Here is an 18,169-nt window from a genome sequence, read left to right as displayed (position 1 = left end):
AAACACTTCTAAATGAAAAAAAAAATCTAGTTAATTAAAAAGTTTCAGTGGAGGATATGACACTTGATCATTTCCAGTAAGTTGATACTATTGATACTGTTCTGTCCTGTGTTTATCAAACATAGTGATAATGCAGATAAAAAAATATTGGTTGGAAAATGGCATTGTAATGTGAACATTAAAAATGACTGAGTGAAATATTTAATGCTAGAGAATTTGCAATTTTTCTGGGCAGAAAAAAAAACCCATCAGGGGAAAAAGGGAAAAATCGTTCCCCCCCCCCCCCCCCCGACAGTTACCCATCTCTCATTTAGACCAATATTTTTAGTTTCATTTCTTCAATCCTGACCACGCCACAGGGAAACCTAAAGAAACAAGGAATTCAAAAATAAAAAAAACAGGGTAAACCCAGGGAATTTTGAAAATTTCCTCAAAAACCTAGAAAATGCAGGGAATTTATAAATTGAAGTTGCAAAATCAATGCCCAAATATAATAAGCTACAAAAATAAATAAATAATAATATTAATAAAAGTTCATAAATTAAATTTTTAAAAAATGGTAATTTTACTTAGTTTTTTCTTTCTTTTTTGTTTTTAGTAAATATTAAAACACCTCTCACAAAAGCAAATATTATTTTTTGCTTTATTTGACGTGCATTTCAAATTTTATGCTTATTTAATTTAGAAAGCATGAAATGAGTCATCAATATTCATTGTTTTGCTTCACTTTTGTTCTTTTTATCTTTTTAGTTTCAGTTGTAATGAGTGGTTATGAAAAGGCTTTTTTTTTTCTTGTATAAGAAGTTAAATACATTCAATTATTTCAGTAAAGAAATTCTTCTTAATAATTCCCCATATTTTTACATTTTCTTTTCGTTTTTCCCCTTCTGTGATGAAACTGGATATTAATGTTCTTTTTTAAATAGCAGCGTACGCTTGTTTATAATGTTGCATACAGGGAGAACACGGGAAATTTTTTTCTCTCCAAATTTGAGCGGCAACATTCATAGACGGATTTAAGACTCAGTTCCTGGGGGGCAGGATTTTTTTTTTTAGCAACATCTTTATCCCCCCTCCCCCTCCCCAAATGTTTTTTGTCTTTATTTTCTGCAATGCATAAGGCCATGCTTCACATTTTGTGTGTATCGCTTTATTAATGTTATACGATAATGTTATACGATAATATATAATGTTCGGAGGTTTCTCCCCCGGTGGAAATTTTGTAAAAAGGATATAAAATTCTGCATTTTGAAACCTTATGAGGGGTAATTGAATAGACAAAAATCTAGAGAAAAAATAGGCAAATAAACTTTTTAAAAAGTTATATACATTAAATATGCTTTGTAATCTAAGTTACTACTCAAAAAGAAATGGTAAACAGATTTAGAAAATAAGTAACAAGAACGTTAACACAGTGCCCATTTGAAAAATTCATAATTTATACACTTGATAAGAAATAAAATTGAAGCACACTTTGCTTAAAAGTTTCAAGGACTTATCAAATTCTTTTCAAGGGAGTATTTTTCCTTTGTTTTTATCTTCTTATTTGTTGAAATAATGGTCGATCATTTTAAGTGTTGCAGCTGAATGCATAGCTCGTTTAGCCTATATTTCTATACGTGCACAAATGGTTTTCGTTTCAAAATAGACACATTTTCAGCAACCCAGTGAGTTTTTCTACTTCTAATACAGTGTCCCCCCCCCCCCCCTCATCAGAAAAGGACATTAGTTATTCTCTAAATTTTCTCTGAATTATTCAAAAAAGAAAATAAAAACAATCATGTTTTTTACTTTAAGATTTTGAAAGGTGTGTTGTTACTAAGTATAAATTCCTCCCAAAACTGGGGGGGGGGCATTGCCCCTCTTCGCCCCCCCCCCCTCCCATAAATCGGCCCATGGCAACATTGAAATAGTGAAATGCTATTGAATATTTCATTTGATACATTACGCTAGCAACCGAACTTCCCTATTGGCCATTGCACTGATACTCTCACTTAATGAAGACTCGGTGAAGAATGATCGATGGGTGGTAACTCACTCAATCCCTTTGCATGATATATTTGCATTTTATACTGGAAACTGTTAGGCTTTAGCTTTTAAGAGCTACATATTTGAATAGAAGAAGCCTTTCTGTGTAATGTATTCAAGAATCTTATACCATTAAAAACCGAGTGTATGTATCTATCTATGTATCTATGTCAAAGTTTCTTCTCCCGAACGACAGCGAGCTGACCATCGAACCGGGTATCGATGGATTCGTCATCTTCCCGTCTTTATGTTTGGCTGTTCAACATAATCCTCTGATAATAATGAGCGGAGATATAAATTAAAAACTATATTAATTATGCTACTTAGATTTCAACATAAAATCCCTATTTTTCGAAGGCTTTCCTCCATTCAAATTATCATTTCAGTGCTTCATCTCGACTTTCCGCAACAACGCTTTTAGTAAAATTCATAGTGTGAAGGGAAAATCATTGAGACGAAAGACCTGTTGCCGTTTTTTGTCTCGAATATGATCACATAAAAGTCTGGGTTCGTTTTAAAGGCTTCTCCTGTCTTCGGGGGATTTAAAATGCTTCCTTTGTGGTTATTTTTCCGGAATCTGCCGCAAAATTTTACTGATTTTTTTTTTTTTTTTTTTGTTCAAGCCTGATTGTTGAACATGCTTCACTCGACATAACTTTTATTTTAAAAGCATTCTAAAAGTTGAAAATAATTTTCTGCACCTGTTGCAGGTGTGACCGTAAAGTCACGCCCGCAACTCTTGAGTTTTCTGGAAATAAATAAGCAAAAAAAGTCACATCCATGCAAACTAGAGCCACTATGTAGATAGGCCGACGCATCGGCTTAAGTTTAAGTCGTTTTGGATCGTATTTTTCATCGTCACGCTGCTAGGGTTACCGGAGCAAAGTTTCGGGTTTCGCCAAATTTGCCGAAAATTATACTTTATTTAATAAACAACCCACGTGCCACTAATAATCGCTCGCAGTGAACAATCACCAAACGCGATAACTCGCCAGAAAATGCAACCTCTCGAACACGAGCTGAGATCCAAAATGGCTGATGCGTCATCTCGTATATATGCACACTATTGAAATCGTGCCCTCTCTCCCCGCAGGTGCCCTGCCGGCATCGGTGCTGGCGGGCCGCGTGGAGGAGGCGGTGCGTGCCCTGGGGCGCTGCGTGGAGGACACGGAGGAGCACCCCGAGTGGGCGGATGCCCGCCGCGATGCGGTGCGGGCCCTGGCCAGGATGGCCCGGACGGTGGGCACCGGGGGCCTGGGGGACCCGGGCCCCCTCTTCGAGGCGCTGCTCGCCGCCACCCGGGACTACACGCTGGACAGCCGCGGAGAGATCGGCGCCATCGTCCGCGAAGCCGCCATGCTCGCCATACAGGTACGTCCGTCCGTCCCTTTTCCGTCCGGTATGTGTTGGTTGTTAAAGTATGATTGAAATTAAGGTTGCGTTCGACGAGCTCGACCGGGAGCGACCGGTTAGTTAATCACGTGACAGCTAATGATCACGTGCTGCAATCAACCAATCAACTGCTTAGAATGGTAACCGCTGTGGTAACCGGTTGATCATAGAACACTTCGGTTAGTAACCAGTTACTTACTGTTGGGGAATGTGTTTTTACCTTAAGTTCATAGAACTAAATAAAAGGTTTACAGAACCCCAACATCAAAAAGCCGTGCAGTCTGCCAATAAGAAATAAAACATACTCAAAATAATTTAAATAAATAACATTTATCCAAAAATATCACAGTATACAACAGGAAAATGTTTTGTAAAATACCAAAATTAATTTAGATTGTAAACCCCCCAACTATCACAGAAATTTCAAAGTTAAATTGTTAAACAAACATATTTAGAAAAACGCGAAATATTTTAGAAAAATTATGAAATGTCACCTTCCTGCGCTAAATGCGCATGTTTACATTGCTGAAGAATTTTGAGCAAAGCGTAACAGAATTGTAGATTCATCAAACTGTTCCGTCATTCACCGGCCGATAGGCTTGCTCGGTTCGAGAAGAACTTTCTCATATACCGGAACACCAACTTGTGAACACACTGGAATATCACCGGAAACTTCTGGAAATTTAGTTGGAACATCTAGGAAATCCAGTCATGAAGGTCACTCTGAAGGACATCAATGATTTCAAACTGATGACAGTTCCATACCACCATAAGAGCACCGATAAGTCGATCCAGGTATAGGCCAAGTTTAAGAATTAGGCCTAGTTGCAATGAGCTACATCTTTTGGTAATCTACCGCAAACACCTTCAGCAATGGTGACATTTCCCTCCACAAGGAGTAATTTAAAACATTTTTAAAACAACAATTAACTCAGAGTAGAACTTATCTCAAGCCCTGCTTGAATTCAAAAACGTTGCATCAACAACGGCTCGAGCACGCCGCAACTTCCATCAACGACAAACAAGCACGGTTGCCGAACCGTTAAAGAGCAATCCCTGATTGGTCAACAAAAGTGGCAAGATGCCAATGGGGAGTAAACACAAATAATCAAGCGAGCACTGAAAATATTTCTAACGATCTATTTATACGTTCCATGACCGCGATACGTCATCCCATGACACACCCTACTTTGCATTGGAGATATACATCTCAACTACTCCTGATTGAGTGATTTAACAATCTTTCTATTCGTCCTTTCGGCTCAAAGCAGCCAAAAACATCTCAACCATCGGGTGTTACGTCATAGGATGATTCCGATGTTGCACAATCATGCCCGAATCAATTTCAGTTATCCGCCGCTGGGACACAGGACTCGGAGTGGCAAAAACATATCGGAGGTAAGTTTCAAAAAAATACTTTAACTTTTGTAATTAAATTAAAAGCGCTCCAAGATACTGAATAAAGGCTTTTAGGCCCAACACTTACCGGTCGACCGGTGAGTTTCGTCGAACGCAACCTTAGTCTTACCGAACAACCTGATACATTTAGCAGAGTGGGAAATTCGAGTCCGTGAATCAATATGACTGAATACAAAAAGTCTAGTGAACATCAATGAGTTTATTACAAAATAAAAAATATAATATATGGCTTTAATAAAAATAAATAAGAAAGTATAACATTATTGCAATTATCCCATTGACCTAGACAACTAACTTAGTTTAATTCCTGATTGACCCGACTTTCGTTCATGAAGGGACAAAGTCTTCGAAAGGATAACCAACATACTACTTCGATCAAACATGAAGACTAACGGCCGAAGCTTGCCGAAACAAACAGCAAGTTGGCTTGCCTAAACTGAGACGAGGCATCAAGGCTGTGCAAGAAGTGATAGTGAGATCAACTGATATCAGCCACCGCTTATATTTATATCCCCAGTCTCATTAGCATATTATCACTCCGATACCACCTGATTGGTGATCTTCAGTGATCGAGCGAGGGTCGGATTTAGGGGAGGGCAGGCGGGGCTACTGCCCCGGGGCCTCCACAACAAAGGGGCCCCCACAATAAAATTTTTACAAAATATCCTAACTTACACGGGTGGAAAATATAGGATATATACATATATATCAAAATATTTGGACATATATCAAAGTATATGAAATACACCATCAACTCAGTGAATTCCAGCCGAGGACTGCAGTTTCGTACTTATTAGCACTCATCGGCCCGGCATAGGAGTGACTGAGCCGGAGGTGGAAAACCTCTTAAGGAAGCCAAGAGTGCCAAACTGATAGCTAATACAGAATTAGCACTGACCAGATGAGTGACTGAAGCAATGGTTCGGTTCAACTCTAAGATTGAAGGCAAGGCATGGTATATTCAGTAGGTTACCGCCCCATAGCCAGGGCTAAGGCAGAAATGCATGAAAGGGCTTCCTTCACAGGTTTCCACCTCCAGCTCAGTCCCTCCTATGCCGGGCTGATGAGTGCTAACAAGCACGAAACTGCAGTCCTCGGCTGGAATTCACTGAGTTGACGGTGTATTTCATGTATTTCTGCCTTAGCCCTGACTACTGTTTGACCATTGATTACATGGAAAGGCTGATATCCGGTTTATAGGCGGAAATGGACGTATTTATTAGTTTATAGGGGTGTTAGTTGATTTGCTACAGATGTGCACTTTTGCCTCTCTATTATTTAGCCTTAGTTTTGTAAAAATGAAAATTGACTCACAGCAACATTTTTTAAATCTAAAGTATATTCGATCCATATTCTCACAGCAGAAATGAATTGATTTATTCATTCGCAACAAAGTTTTGAGCTTACCCTTTTGCTTTTACGTTCCTGTACGAAATGAAAATATTTTATTTTCTTTTTGTTGTTTCCATGGTAACTATTTTTGTTTTCTTTTATTTTATTTTAGAGAATGCAATAAATGAATAAGGCACTAGTGACATTACAAAAAGCGTGCATCAAAATCCCATCGTTATTTTCCCATCTCCCCTGCTAGACTCATTCAGATGGAATAGTCTTCACTTGGCAGATTGCCAAATTACATACAATCCGCGGTCAAACAGTATAGGGTGGCAACTTACTGAATATATCAAAGTATCGGATATTTTCGAAAATATGATGATTTTTTCGAACCATGATTAGGGGCCTCCACTCCTTCGTTGTTACCCCGGGGCCTCCACACTTCCAAATCTGGCCCTGGGTCAAGCCCCAAGCGTGTGGAAGTGACGTCATTTGTCCTAGAAGGATTGACGTCAGTATTTTTCCCGAAGTAGTGACATCACTTGCCATTTACTATTCCGAGAATACTTGCACCACGGATTCTAGCGTTCGTTAACGAACAATGACTTGAAACATGCAAAAATCTAAAGGTTATCTAATATGAAAGAATAATGATAATCAACCCTCACTTAAGTAGACATACTGTCTAACCACGGATTGTATGGAAAGGCAAACATCCGGTTTACAGGCGGAAATGGACGAATCTATTAGTTTTCAGGGATTTCAGCTTTTGCAGATGTATGTTAGCCTCTAAATTAAGCAAAGTCTCATTCAAATGAGCGGAATACGCGCATAAAATTTTTTATTTTTCCCCTCATTCAGATGGAGTCGTCTTAGCTGGATGTTTGCCAATTCCATACAATCTGTGGTCAAACAGTACTGTGTCTATCATTATGCTACATTATTAAAGTCCTATGGCCACGAATCTTTCGCTCAGAAATGGACGAAATTTTCATTACTGTAGCAAGCTTTGCTGTTGTAAGCAGGAAAAAAAGATTTTTATTTGAGCAAGAAAAAATAAATGTTCCATAAAGTGCCCTCTAGTGCTGAAATTCAGGAGTTACAGATTTATTTTACATTTACCGTGATATGAAAAAACCTTTTATCGCAACGTGTTCGACACATCATTTTCATCTCCCTGCCGGAATCGTGAGACGGCATGTTCTGGGCAATGCTACAATGATAGGCTGTGTTTAAGATCTGGTAAAGTTCTAGGATGATCACAATTCACAACATGTTTCATGTGTCTCAAATTACACTGCAAAGTCACTTGGAGCGAGGTTTGGTGATCGGAAAGTCATGTATTTCATCGAGAGAAACTTTCTGTTGGCATGATTTTAGCTTTTTTTCATTCACTCAAATAAATAGCTCAAAAAAATTTGCATCCTTTCGAAATGTCGTTCATTTCTGAACAATAGTTTCATTGTTAGACAACTCCAAAGTAGTCTTAATTATAGATACCCTGTATTTCTAACAGAAAGTCATTTTTGCCGAGTAGGAGCACCACGGCTTGGCTGTATTATAGCCAATCTGTGATGCTTAAATCAAGTTCATTAAAAACATTTAAATATATGAGCAGGACTGACAACTACTTAACATAAACCTAACTCACTATGCATCTCGAAGCACGAGCTACGTATTCGTGTGTCACAGGAAATCGCCTCTCGTGTTTAAGATTCCAATCTTTTATCATCTCTCAAATTTATATCTCCAATCGTCGGAAGTCCATTTAACGCTCGTTTACCGAATACGAGTTTATTTATTTCTAATTGTAATAACTCTCGAAATAGTTTTTTCTTTTCGTGAAGATATCAACCTCGCACGCGTGCCAGAAACGCTTGTCATTTATTTGAATAATGAATGAAATAATTTACTTTTCGGCGACATACTGTCCAACCACGGATTGTTTGAATTTTCAAACGTCCAGATGAAACGAATCTATCTGAATGAGGGTGAAAAGTAAAAATTTGATGCGTGTATTCCGCTCATTTGAATGAGACTTCTGCAAAAGTTGACATCGTTAGAAATAATATATATGTCCATTTCCGATCGTAAAATGGATGTTTGTCTTTCCATACAATCCGTGGTCAGACAGTAGCTGGGATTTGAAATGTCAACGTGTGGTGACACACAACACGTCTACTGCTGTCTAACTGCTAGGTTATATTACGAAACAAAGACTTGTGATAGACATAGGATGCCTACTTAAGTAAAGATATATTGTCATTACAGTAGAAGACCGTTATAACGCACACCTTGGGACCAGAGCTTTTGCGTTATACAGGATTTTGCGTTATACAGATCATTTCACAGATTTTGAAACTAATATTCAGAATATATCTCTATATTAGCACTTCAGAATGAGTTTTATCTGCAATGAGTATTAAAGCACCAATATTGCAATTAGTTATTCACAAATAAATATGTTCCACAATCTTCATGGTTTGCATAACAGCTGCATTTTCAAGAGCCATTTCTGTTTACTATGAGTACTAATTTCCAATTTAAAAGCTTTGAATTAAGATGGAAAGATGAAAAACTTTCAAGATTTAATTTACCTAGCAATTTTTATGTTTGCAAAGCAAAACAGAGGGATTTTACAAACTAAAAAACCTGTTGTTTACTTCTGAAAAGTTGTGGGGTTTATAGAGAATTGCGTTATATAGGTCGGCGTTATAACAGTCTTCTATTGTATTTTCTCATATTATGTAACCTTTAGATTTTGCTTGTATTACATTATTGTTCCTCAACGAACGCTAGATCCTGTTACGTAAGTATTCTCGGAGTAGTAAATGTCACGTTTGGTGGGCGTTTCGCATGACGTCACTGCTTCGGGAAAACACCCGACGTCCATCTTTCTAGAACAAATGACGTCACTCGCACACCCTTCGGGCTTGACCACGGCGGTTCACCGATCTGTGCTAATGTGATTCGGGAATATAAGCGGGGCTTTTATCAGTTAAGAGCTCACTTCTTCTTGCACAGCCTCGAGTTCAGGCAAGCCAATTCGTCATTTCTTCGGCGAGCTTCGGCTGTTTGCCTCTTAGTTTTTTTAAGGATGTTAGTTACCCATCGAAGACTGTTCATTCAAGAACGGAAAGTCGAGTCGTTATGGATTTAAATTAACTGATCTGAGTATCTAGGTCGATGGGGTTAGTTGCAACATTGCTATACTTTCTTATTTATTTTTGTTGAAGCCATTTATGTTTTTAATAAACTAATTGCCGTTGATTATACTTCTTGTCTTTAGTCATATTCAGGGCCTGATTACTGAATAGGCCAACTAGGCCGTGGCCTAGGGCTCCCGATATTTGAGGGCCCCAAATGGATGAAATTACTTTGATCGATCGCTAATAATGTTTCAGCCAATCAGGGCCCGATTTAGATATCAAGGGGCCCTAGGCAAAATACTTTTTTGGGGCCCCCGGTATTCAAGCTAAATGACTTTAGCCGTAGGCTGAAACAATTTTAGCCACAGACTAAAGTAATTTCAACCATTTTCGGACCCTAAATATCTGGGCCCAGGCCTCGTCCTAGTTGACCTATTCAGTAATCAGACCCTGCAGTCAATGGGTAAAGTTACAAAGTTTGAATATATGGGGCCCCAAAAAAGTATTCGGCCTAGGGCCTCTTGACATCTTAATCGGGCCCTGGTCATATTGATTCACGAACTGGAAGTTTCACTCTGCTAACTATATTCTGGTGTTTGGGGTAAGATTACAGTTTAATCACACCTTCCCCTCCAACAGTTTGTTCTTTAAAGAGCCTTTCTTTAAAAAATTAGAACGGTCGGTAATAAAAAAAAGCACTAAATAAAAGTTTGGATGGAAGCACTTCTCGAAGAATGATGTCTCTCTTTTGCAGGAGGTGGTGCTGCTGGTTAAGGAGGTGGAGGAGGACCTGGTGTCCCGGATCTTCTGCGTCCTGGTGCAGCAGTGCACCGAGAAGATAGACAGGACCAGGGCCGTGGCCGGAGGGGTCTTCCGGACGCTCCTGCACAGGTATCCGATGGACGTCGGTAAACGATATTTAACCGCGTTCTCATTCCCGATGTAATGTAATCAGGGGTCGAAGTAGTCCTATATATCCTATATTTCCTATATTTTCAAGAAAAGCATCAAAGTAGTCCTGTATTTCCTATATTTTTGAAAAATGTCCTATATTCCCGTTTTTTGTTGTTGTTGAACCAGGAGGACATTAATTTTACAAATTTTGGTGCTTGGTGCACTAAAGGAAAAGATGATTCTACCGCTTTTTTGCCATTTTTGCAATGGTTCAGTGCCCGTAAGCAATAGTGGATTTTCACAATGGAGGCAGCATGCTGAAACATTCAAGCATGAAGAAGACTCTGATAAACGTCAAGAGGATCCTTCTCAAGCTCTGTTTGTTCTTAATACAGGTGTTAAAGGGTTCAGTTTAGACATAAAATCAACGAACAGTGGAATTAGTACTTGGGTCATGAGTGAGGAAGAAAATATTAAAATTTTCTTTGTTCAAATTCTGTTTAATTTTTTCATCTATGAAGTACACTGTTTTTTTCAAAACCTATTCTTTCAACTACAGGAAAGTCATTTCAGGTGTAAGGAATAATTTTATTTGAGGTTTTTTTAAAAACAAAATCATTGATAAGAATAAATAAATAGTGTATGATATGTATTATTTCTTTTTTCATAGCAAAATTATTCATATAAGGTGTCCTATATTTGTCCTATATTTTTTGCGGAAAATGTCCTATATGTGACAAGTCGGTCACTTCTACCCCTGTGTAATGTAAAATCGACCTTTATTCAAATTAGATTAACTTCTCAACTCTTTTGGCACGTGTAAAGAATGAAGCAAGTATAAATAGTGAACGATTCCTATCGTTCTTCCTCTCTTTTGCGATCTTCAGCCTCTCATGTGTTTGGTCCGGTAGGTGTTGGGGAGTTGCAAACTCCTTATCCGCTCATGGCCAGGGTTTATTTTTATTAACTTATTTTTGTTAGTTTATTTATTTTAGTTTCTATGGACCAATAAACTGTTGGTCAGCTTTTTAAAACAAGTTTCCAATGTTCATTTCTTCACATTGACATTGATTCTGCATCTTTCACTGTGTGATATTACAGGGTTCGTACGCTCCTTCAAAACTCCTCCAATACTCCTTCATTTAGGAAATTTTTTTTGAAGGGCCCTTCAAACTCCTTCATTTTGGTTTTAACTCCTTCAGAACTCCTTCTTTCTTAGTTCAAGATTACATAGTCCTCCTCCATGACAGTGACTTAAAATACTTCGATCAGCAACTTAACATCAACACAAGGGTAATGGTATAAGTACAGTTTTAATGTATTAATTTTGGAAAAAAAAATTTTTTCATAGAGATGTGATTTACAAATTGAGCATAGAAGTTGTCAAAGTTGAAGATGAAAATATTATATGACTAAGACATTTCATAAGTTAAGTAAAACGTGCTTAAATAATGCTTGGCTATTTTTTCAAGTATTATGATTGTTGCTTTTCCCTCCACCACCTTCTCAGTAGCAAAAGTCAGTTTGTCTAATTATTATTTAAATACTTAAAAATACATCAGTAAATGTACTATATTAAGTGATTGTGTTAAAAAAAAACTATTGTTTAGTAAATCGTAGTGACGATATTGTAAAAAGGGTTATATGTTTATGAAAATATGACATGTGACAAGAGGAGGAGTTAGGTGAAGTGTGACACTTTGGGACAAAGGAGAAGGGGGTCAAAAAATGTGATGTCATTTAAGGACAGCTCAAGTACTTCTTCAAAAATCTCCTTTTACTCCTTCAAAACTCCTTCATTTTATTTCTGAAATTGAGTACGAACCCTGTATTATCTCTGCTTGTATAAGCAAGTAATAGTGTTGACTGACTTACGGAACTCAGCCTTTCGGCTTTTCGTTTAAACATCGTGAGTTATCAGTATCCCCCCCTCTCTCTCTTGTGCAGGTTGCGGTGTCTGAAACAGTTTACTCTCGCACAATGATAAAAAATTTAAAGTTTGTAGTAAAGTCGTGATCGGAAAAACATTGAAGCTTTTGGCGATTCTTTAAATGTAAGCTTCATGTGAAGAAAGTCACTCCCCTGGCACGAAAAAAATGTCATTCTCCTGGTGCTACCATATTTTCCTGCGTATTATCCGCGGGCGGCTTATAATCCGCAGGTCCGAAAATCAGCCCGAAGAAGAAAAAAAGCTTCGTATAATCCGCGGATAATACGATGTAAAAAGATCGAGCTCGAATTTAACATACCATTTGAGCAACTAAACTAAAAACGTGAAAAAGTAATTACGTTGAAGGCATTATCAAAATGAATCTGAAATATAATCTAAAATGTAATGATTTTTTCTTGAAATCTTGATTATAGTATGCTAATCACTGGAAAAACAAAGAGTCAAGACAAAGGAGCAAACGGTCCGATCTTGTGCAAATGGCTACCTATTTCACTGTAATCTTGTTTATTTTACATGACCAAGAGGAACATTCAAGCAATGTAAAATAACCAACATACAGGCAGGCAGCGAGGAGGAACATGCATGCTTCGTAAAATAAACAACATTCAGTCGGCATACGATCTCGATCGGTGAATCCCGCTGTAAATATTGAGGTTCAATGTGTTGGTGTTAAGGAGAAAAAAAAATCACAGATAATCCACACCTCATAAACTTTGCCTTTTTTTAGCAGATAATCCGCGGATTATACGCAGGAAAATACGGTAATTTTTAAAGCACCGTTGATACGTCCGGGATAGGAGGATTTTTTTCCGGTACTTGAACTTTGAGAATGAGATTATAGAATCGAGAATGAGCTGCATTTGGCCAGTGATAAGGGGAAAATGTAGCAATGGGACAACTCCCTGTGTATTTCATTTGTTCGTCCAGGAGAGGCTCGAAATTGCCTACGCAAGCAGGAGAGGAACGACTTTCTGGAATGAAGTCGATGCCTCTCCAGGAGTTAGAATGAGCAAGCATTAGAACTCGGTTATACCAACGCCTCCTAAATACTGAATGCTGTCACTTTCAGCATAGAGCAAAATGATCCTAGTGAGTACAATTTCGGTACCCTCGCGACTGCCATATATCGAATATCGAAAGTATCATATGAAAAATATCTTGGCAATGTTTTGGCCTACCTAAGTGCCAACAAAATGGAGAAAAAGATTAGGTATTCAAAAATATAAATAATCGATGATTGTAAGTAGTTGTATTAAATGCAAATGTCTGTCTCCCCCGCAGCCGCCCCCCGATCCCGGGCATCCCGCACCGGGAGGAGCTGCTGGAGGTGTTCCCGGAGGAGACGTGCCGCGACCTGAACTGGGCCTCGCCGGGGGACACGTTCCGCCTGTTCGTGCGCCTGCTGCACCTGCCCCGCTACACCCCGCACCTGCTCATGGGCTTCGTGGTCAGCGTCGGGGGACTCACCGAATCCCTGGTACGTACCCCCGAGTCCGTCCGCTACGCCGGTTCCCGCCTGCGTGTGCGGGCGCGTCCCTCGTATAACACGGTTGACTCGGTATCGAAACCGTGTTATACGAGACTTTTTTTTAAATAACTTTTTAGAACTTTTTTTTTTACACTCATTAATCATGTACGTAGTAAAAATCATGTCGATGTATGTATCGCGTTGTGTCGGAACCGTGTTTCGTGTTATATCGAAACCGCGTCGTACGAGACTCGGAAATAATGTGAATCGAGGGATGCGTACCGTGTTATATCGAAGCCAAGTTTCATAAAAACAAAGTGAAATCTGATTAGAGCTATCAAACATGAACAGAATGCATTAAACAAAAATGAAATTCCATCTTTTTTAAAGATAACATTCGTATCATATCAAAACCGTGTAGTATTAAATTCAAGTTTCGTACAGTGTAATATCGAAACCGTGTTATAATAATCGCAAATTTTTGGTACCGTGTAACATGTGCTAGCCGAGGGACGCCTGAACCGCGGTGAACTCCCGAACGTTCCCGGCCTTTCGCACGTTTGAAAAACTTTTTTTTTTTTCGTGATGATCAACTGAATGTAAGTAAAAGCAAACCTTTTTACCTCAAAGTGTGCAAAGTAAGGAGTGCATTACCTTCATTTACCCTTCCATTTTTAGATCATAACTCTCACACGCATCATCGAACGACCGGAGCGGCCCGTCTCAAAAAAAAAAACCCCATGCGCTTCTTATTCAAAACAATTCCCCTCGTTCCAAAGAGACTCTTCTATGCACTTATGGCGTACCTAGCTCGATCTGTTTGCACCATTTGATGACGCACGTGTGTCATCCATTTGTATTAATGAGCAATCCTTTTTTTTAGGTTTCAGATGCATTTCTTGTACAAAGTCGCCATTTCTGCCGTCGTTCGAATGTACGCAAGTGTTACTGATATTTCTGAGGCTACTGCATGCAGTGGTAGCGTTTTGTACCTACTTTGCAGGTCCACCTCGGGGACCGTGGCGCTCGACGGCACATACCGTCGGGACTCCGCCGCACATCGAGTACTCGATCGGATACTCGGATGCACATCCGTACCCGATCAAAAGTGTGAGCCGTACGACGGCACGATACTCGGATGCGGATTCGTACCCGATCAAAAGTGTGAGCCGTACGACGGCACGGTCTTTTTCCGAGGTCAATATTTCTGTCCGGATTTTTGCCGATGAGCGTATTCTCCTATTGCTGGTCCTTTCTAATATAACTTTGAACAATGATGTAGAGTTTCAAAACTTAACTTCATAACTTGATTTATTATTCAGTCTTTTCTATTTTCGTTATATTTTCTTCGCAAAAGTGCAAAAATAAACAAATACAAGACCCTTTTTTAAGACCAGTCCTAGCTTATGGAAGTCAGTGTTGGGCTTTAACTGAAGCAGGAGAAGATAAATTGATGGTTTTTGAGAGGAAAATTTTGAGAATAGTTTTCGGTGCTGTCCAAGAAAACAACAGGTGGCAGTGCACCCTCTATAATTTTGATAGACGTAAAAGATTGTATAAATAGCCAGATATTATACACTTTATTAAAGCTAATCGCATTAAATGGCTGGGGCACCTCTTTGGACTAGGTAGTAGGGACCCAACCCATAAAGTCACCAGATGGCTCGAGGATCTATATTGATTTTTAGTGTCCCCTTAGGCGCTAATGTAAAGGGATTTGAACAGTTTAAAATTGAACGGAAAATTCTGTACATCTGAGCCAGAATGATGTATGTCACACTATGATAATTTTACAGCAGAAAGGGAAAACCTATTTCTGGCGCACATAAAGGATGGGACGCACACTTATTTATCCTCGTAAAAAATTGTAAAGAATTTTTTAAAAAGAATTTCGTTCACATGGCTCCATGCAGAATAGACTTCAACATACAATGCACTAATAAACCGAACATCGCAATTTTTGGACTTACGTCACTCTGGCTCTGAGGTACAGAATTTTTTAAATCAAAAAGATATTTTTTACACATGGTTCTTCTTTGGAAGCTTTTTCCTACAAAGTTTGTCTGAAGAAAATTCCGAATTTATATTTGCCTAGAATTTCCTCGTAGGCGCTAATGTTAAGTTATTTTGAACTGTTCAAAATTGAACGAAAAATTATTCAAATAAAAAAAATGTAATATGGAAATGTCACCAGATGGCTCGACTGTGCCGAAAAAGACTGGAAAACTGTTGGCCTCAGTGGATGGAGGAAATCTGTTTCTGATAGGGCGGGATGGAGGAAACTGATTGCCTGCCCTAGGCTGTAGTGCCGAAGAAGAAGGTTGCCCTATTTTCGAGTCTGGCGACATTTTGGCGATATGAAAAAAAATCGACTCCTGGTATATTTTCTATATGTGATTATTTAGATTAAAGTTGCAGCAACAACTGCATCAAGTCGGCTAAAAAGTAAAAATGACGAGTTTTGCCTTCGTTATTGCCAGGGTTCGCTGATATGTATCAGTCGATATATATATATATCATGATATATATCACGATATGTATCATGATATACAGTCAAACCTCGTTAACACGAACTCGACGGAGACGTCAAAATATTTCGTGTACCCATTTCGACGTTTATCAGATTTTGTTTAAATAATATGTTTCGTGTTTGGGTCTCGGAAAATATTAGGAACCAAAGTATCTTTGTACAAAAATGCACACTCAAGCATTTAAATTAAGAAAAACGATTAATTCGAAACGGGCAATGACTATTCGGTCCATTTCTCTACGACAATGAATTTTTAAACATCTGATTTTTCGTTGATCGCAAGACTGCATTTTCGCTGTAGTGTTAACTGGTAAAAAAACTTAATCGCTTTTAGACCTTAAACCTCTACATGAGCAGAACTAGTGTCCTGAGTTTTAGACTTTTTTTTTTCCCACGATGAAATTTTATGTCTAGATTTGTTAGCCACTTGGTGAAGATTTCACTTTTCATCCAATCTTTTTTACTGTCATAGTCTACTGCTAAAATTTGTACTTTCTTGTTTTCCAAATTTTCCTACACAAGGAGAGGAATTTTCTCACTGTGCCATCCATGTCGCTTGCGTTCAAGTGCAGATCTTTCGACTTTCAAAAGTAATTTCATGTAAAAGTATGGGGATTTTCTTTTCCCTTTTTTCTTCAACACGAAAAATTCTTCTTCGTCTTATGCGGGATTTCGTCTAAATCCTCTTCGTGTTAAGCGATTGATTTAACACTATTTGGTAGCTTTATCTGACTGGGAATGGCATTTATTTCGCGCTAAGCGAGTTTGTGTTAACGCGGTTTGACTGTATATCACAATATATATCCGATATTTATTTCGAAAACATCATGATATTTTTCCAACTATAATATTTTCAATATCAAAATTATATTAATCATAGTAATATCGTTCATTTATTATTAAACATAATTAAAAAATGTATGTACTAAATTTTCATGATGTATTAATGAATCATTAATATAACAAAGTAATCTAGTATATTTTTTTATATTTCTTTTTATAAAATAATGAGAAAGGTAACAATTTTAATTCATAATAAAAGTGACTCATTAAATACTAAATGTTGGTCAAAAAAATAGAAAATGTCTTATGACTGTGTAAAAGTAGCTAACTGAAGAAAAATGAGTGAAATGGCTACTGATAAATGAACTCCATTAAAATTAGTAGAAATGTAAACTGAAACATTAGATATAAATAATGAAAGAAATCTTAATTTTAAGCCTACGTATTGCAATAATAATTAAAGAGCGATTTGAGGTTGCATTTACTATTTTGAAGACATTAGTTTGGGCTGATTAAAGACATCAGAAGCATATCAAAATATCCTATATATATCAAAATATCATGATATTTTCGAACCCCGGTTGTTGCAACCCCTCATTACTACCCCTCGCCAAGTTTCAATTCAAATAGATGATGGGGGGGGGCGTTGTTGTCTCCGACCAATGGCTGCCGAAAAAAGGAAAACCACGACCCACTTACTTGAAATATGACAGGGCTAGAAAAATCTTTAACATTTTACATGCACTGCCAGGCATGTTTGTCTAAAAAATACATGCCAGAATAAAGTTTTTACATGCCCAGTTTCTTTCATGCACAATGATAAAAATGTTCGAATCCGTCATATAGCGTAATCAGACAAAAAATTAATTCAACATCTTTATATCTGAATCAAAATTTATATTTCAATTTTAAACATTAAAAAAAGTTTAAATAAATAGTGCACAATAAGTCGTCATTAAATTACCATTACTTGATTTAAAAAATAAAATAATTACATACCAGGCCGTACCGGACATGTGAGGGTAAAAAATTCATGCCCCATCGGAATTTTTACATTCGTCAAGTTTTTTGTGTCAGTAATAGTTTTCAATGGAGATTATTTCTCTAAATATTAGTTTGGGGACCTTGGGAGGGTCCGTACAAAAAGTTAAATTTTGCATTTTTGACTCGTTTTTATTTTTGCTTCAAACTTTCCATATCTTAACTCTGCATCTGATTTT

At 37.9% G+C, this 18,169-nt stretch overlaps 1 protein-coding gene across 1 annotated transcript in view; it reads left to right on the top strand.

The window, feature by feature from the left end:
- Positions 1 to 18,169, top strand: part of LOC129217753 (tubulin-specific chaperone D-like) — a 46,339-nt gene that overhangs the window by 26,048 nt on the left and 2,122 nt on the right. The window contains exons 9-11 of the mRNA XM_054852093.1: positions 3,122 to 3,399; positions 10,078 to 10,214; positions 13,450 to 13,645. Of these exons, the coding sequence (XP_054708068.1) occupies positions 3,122 to 3,399; positions 10,078 to 10,214; positions 13,450 to 13,645 (611 nt within the window). The remainder of the gene's footprint in view (positions 1 to 3,121; positions 3,400 to 10,077; positions 10,215 to 13,449; positions 13,646 to 18,169) is intronic.

Source organism: Uloborus diversus, chromosome 2 (genome assembly GCF_026930045.1).
Source record: "Uloborus diversus isolate 005 chromosome 2, Udiv.v.3.1, whole genome shotgun sequence".
Lineage (NCBI taxonomy): Eukaryota > Metazoa > Arthropoda > Arachnida > Araneae > Uloboridae > Uloborus > Uloborus diversus.
Note: the sequence above shows the minus strand (reverse complement) of the source record. Positions and strands in the feature narration are given on the sequence as shown.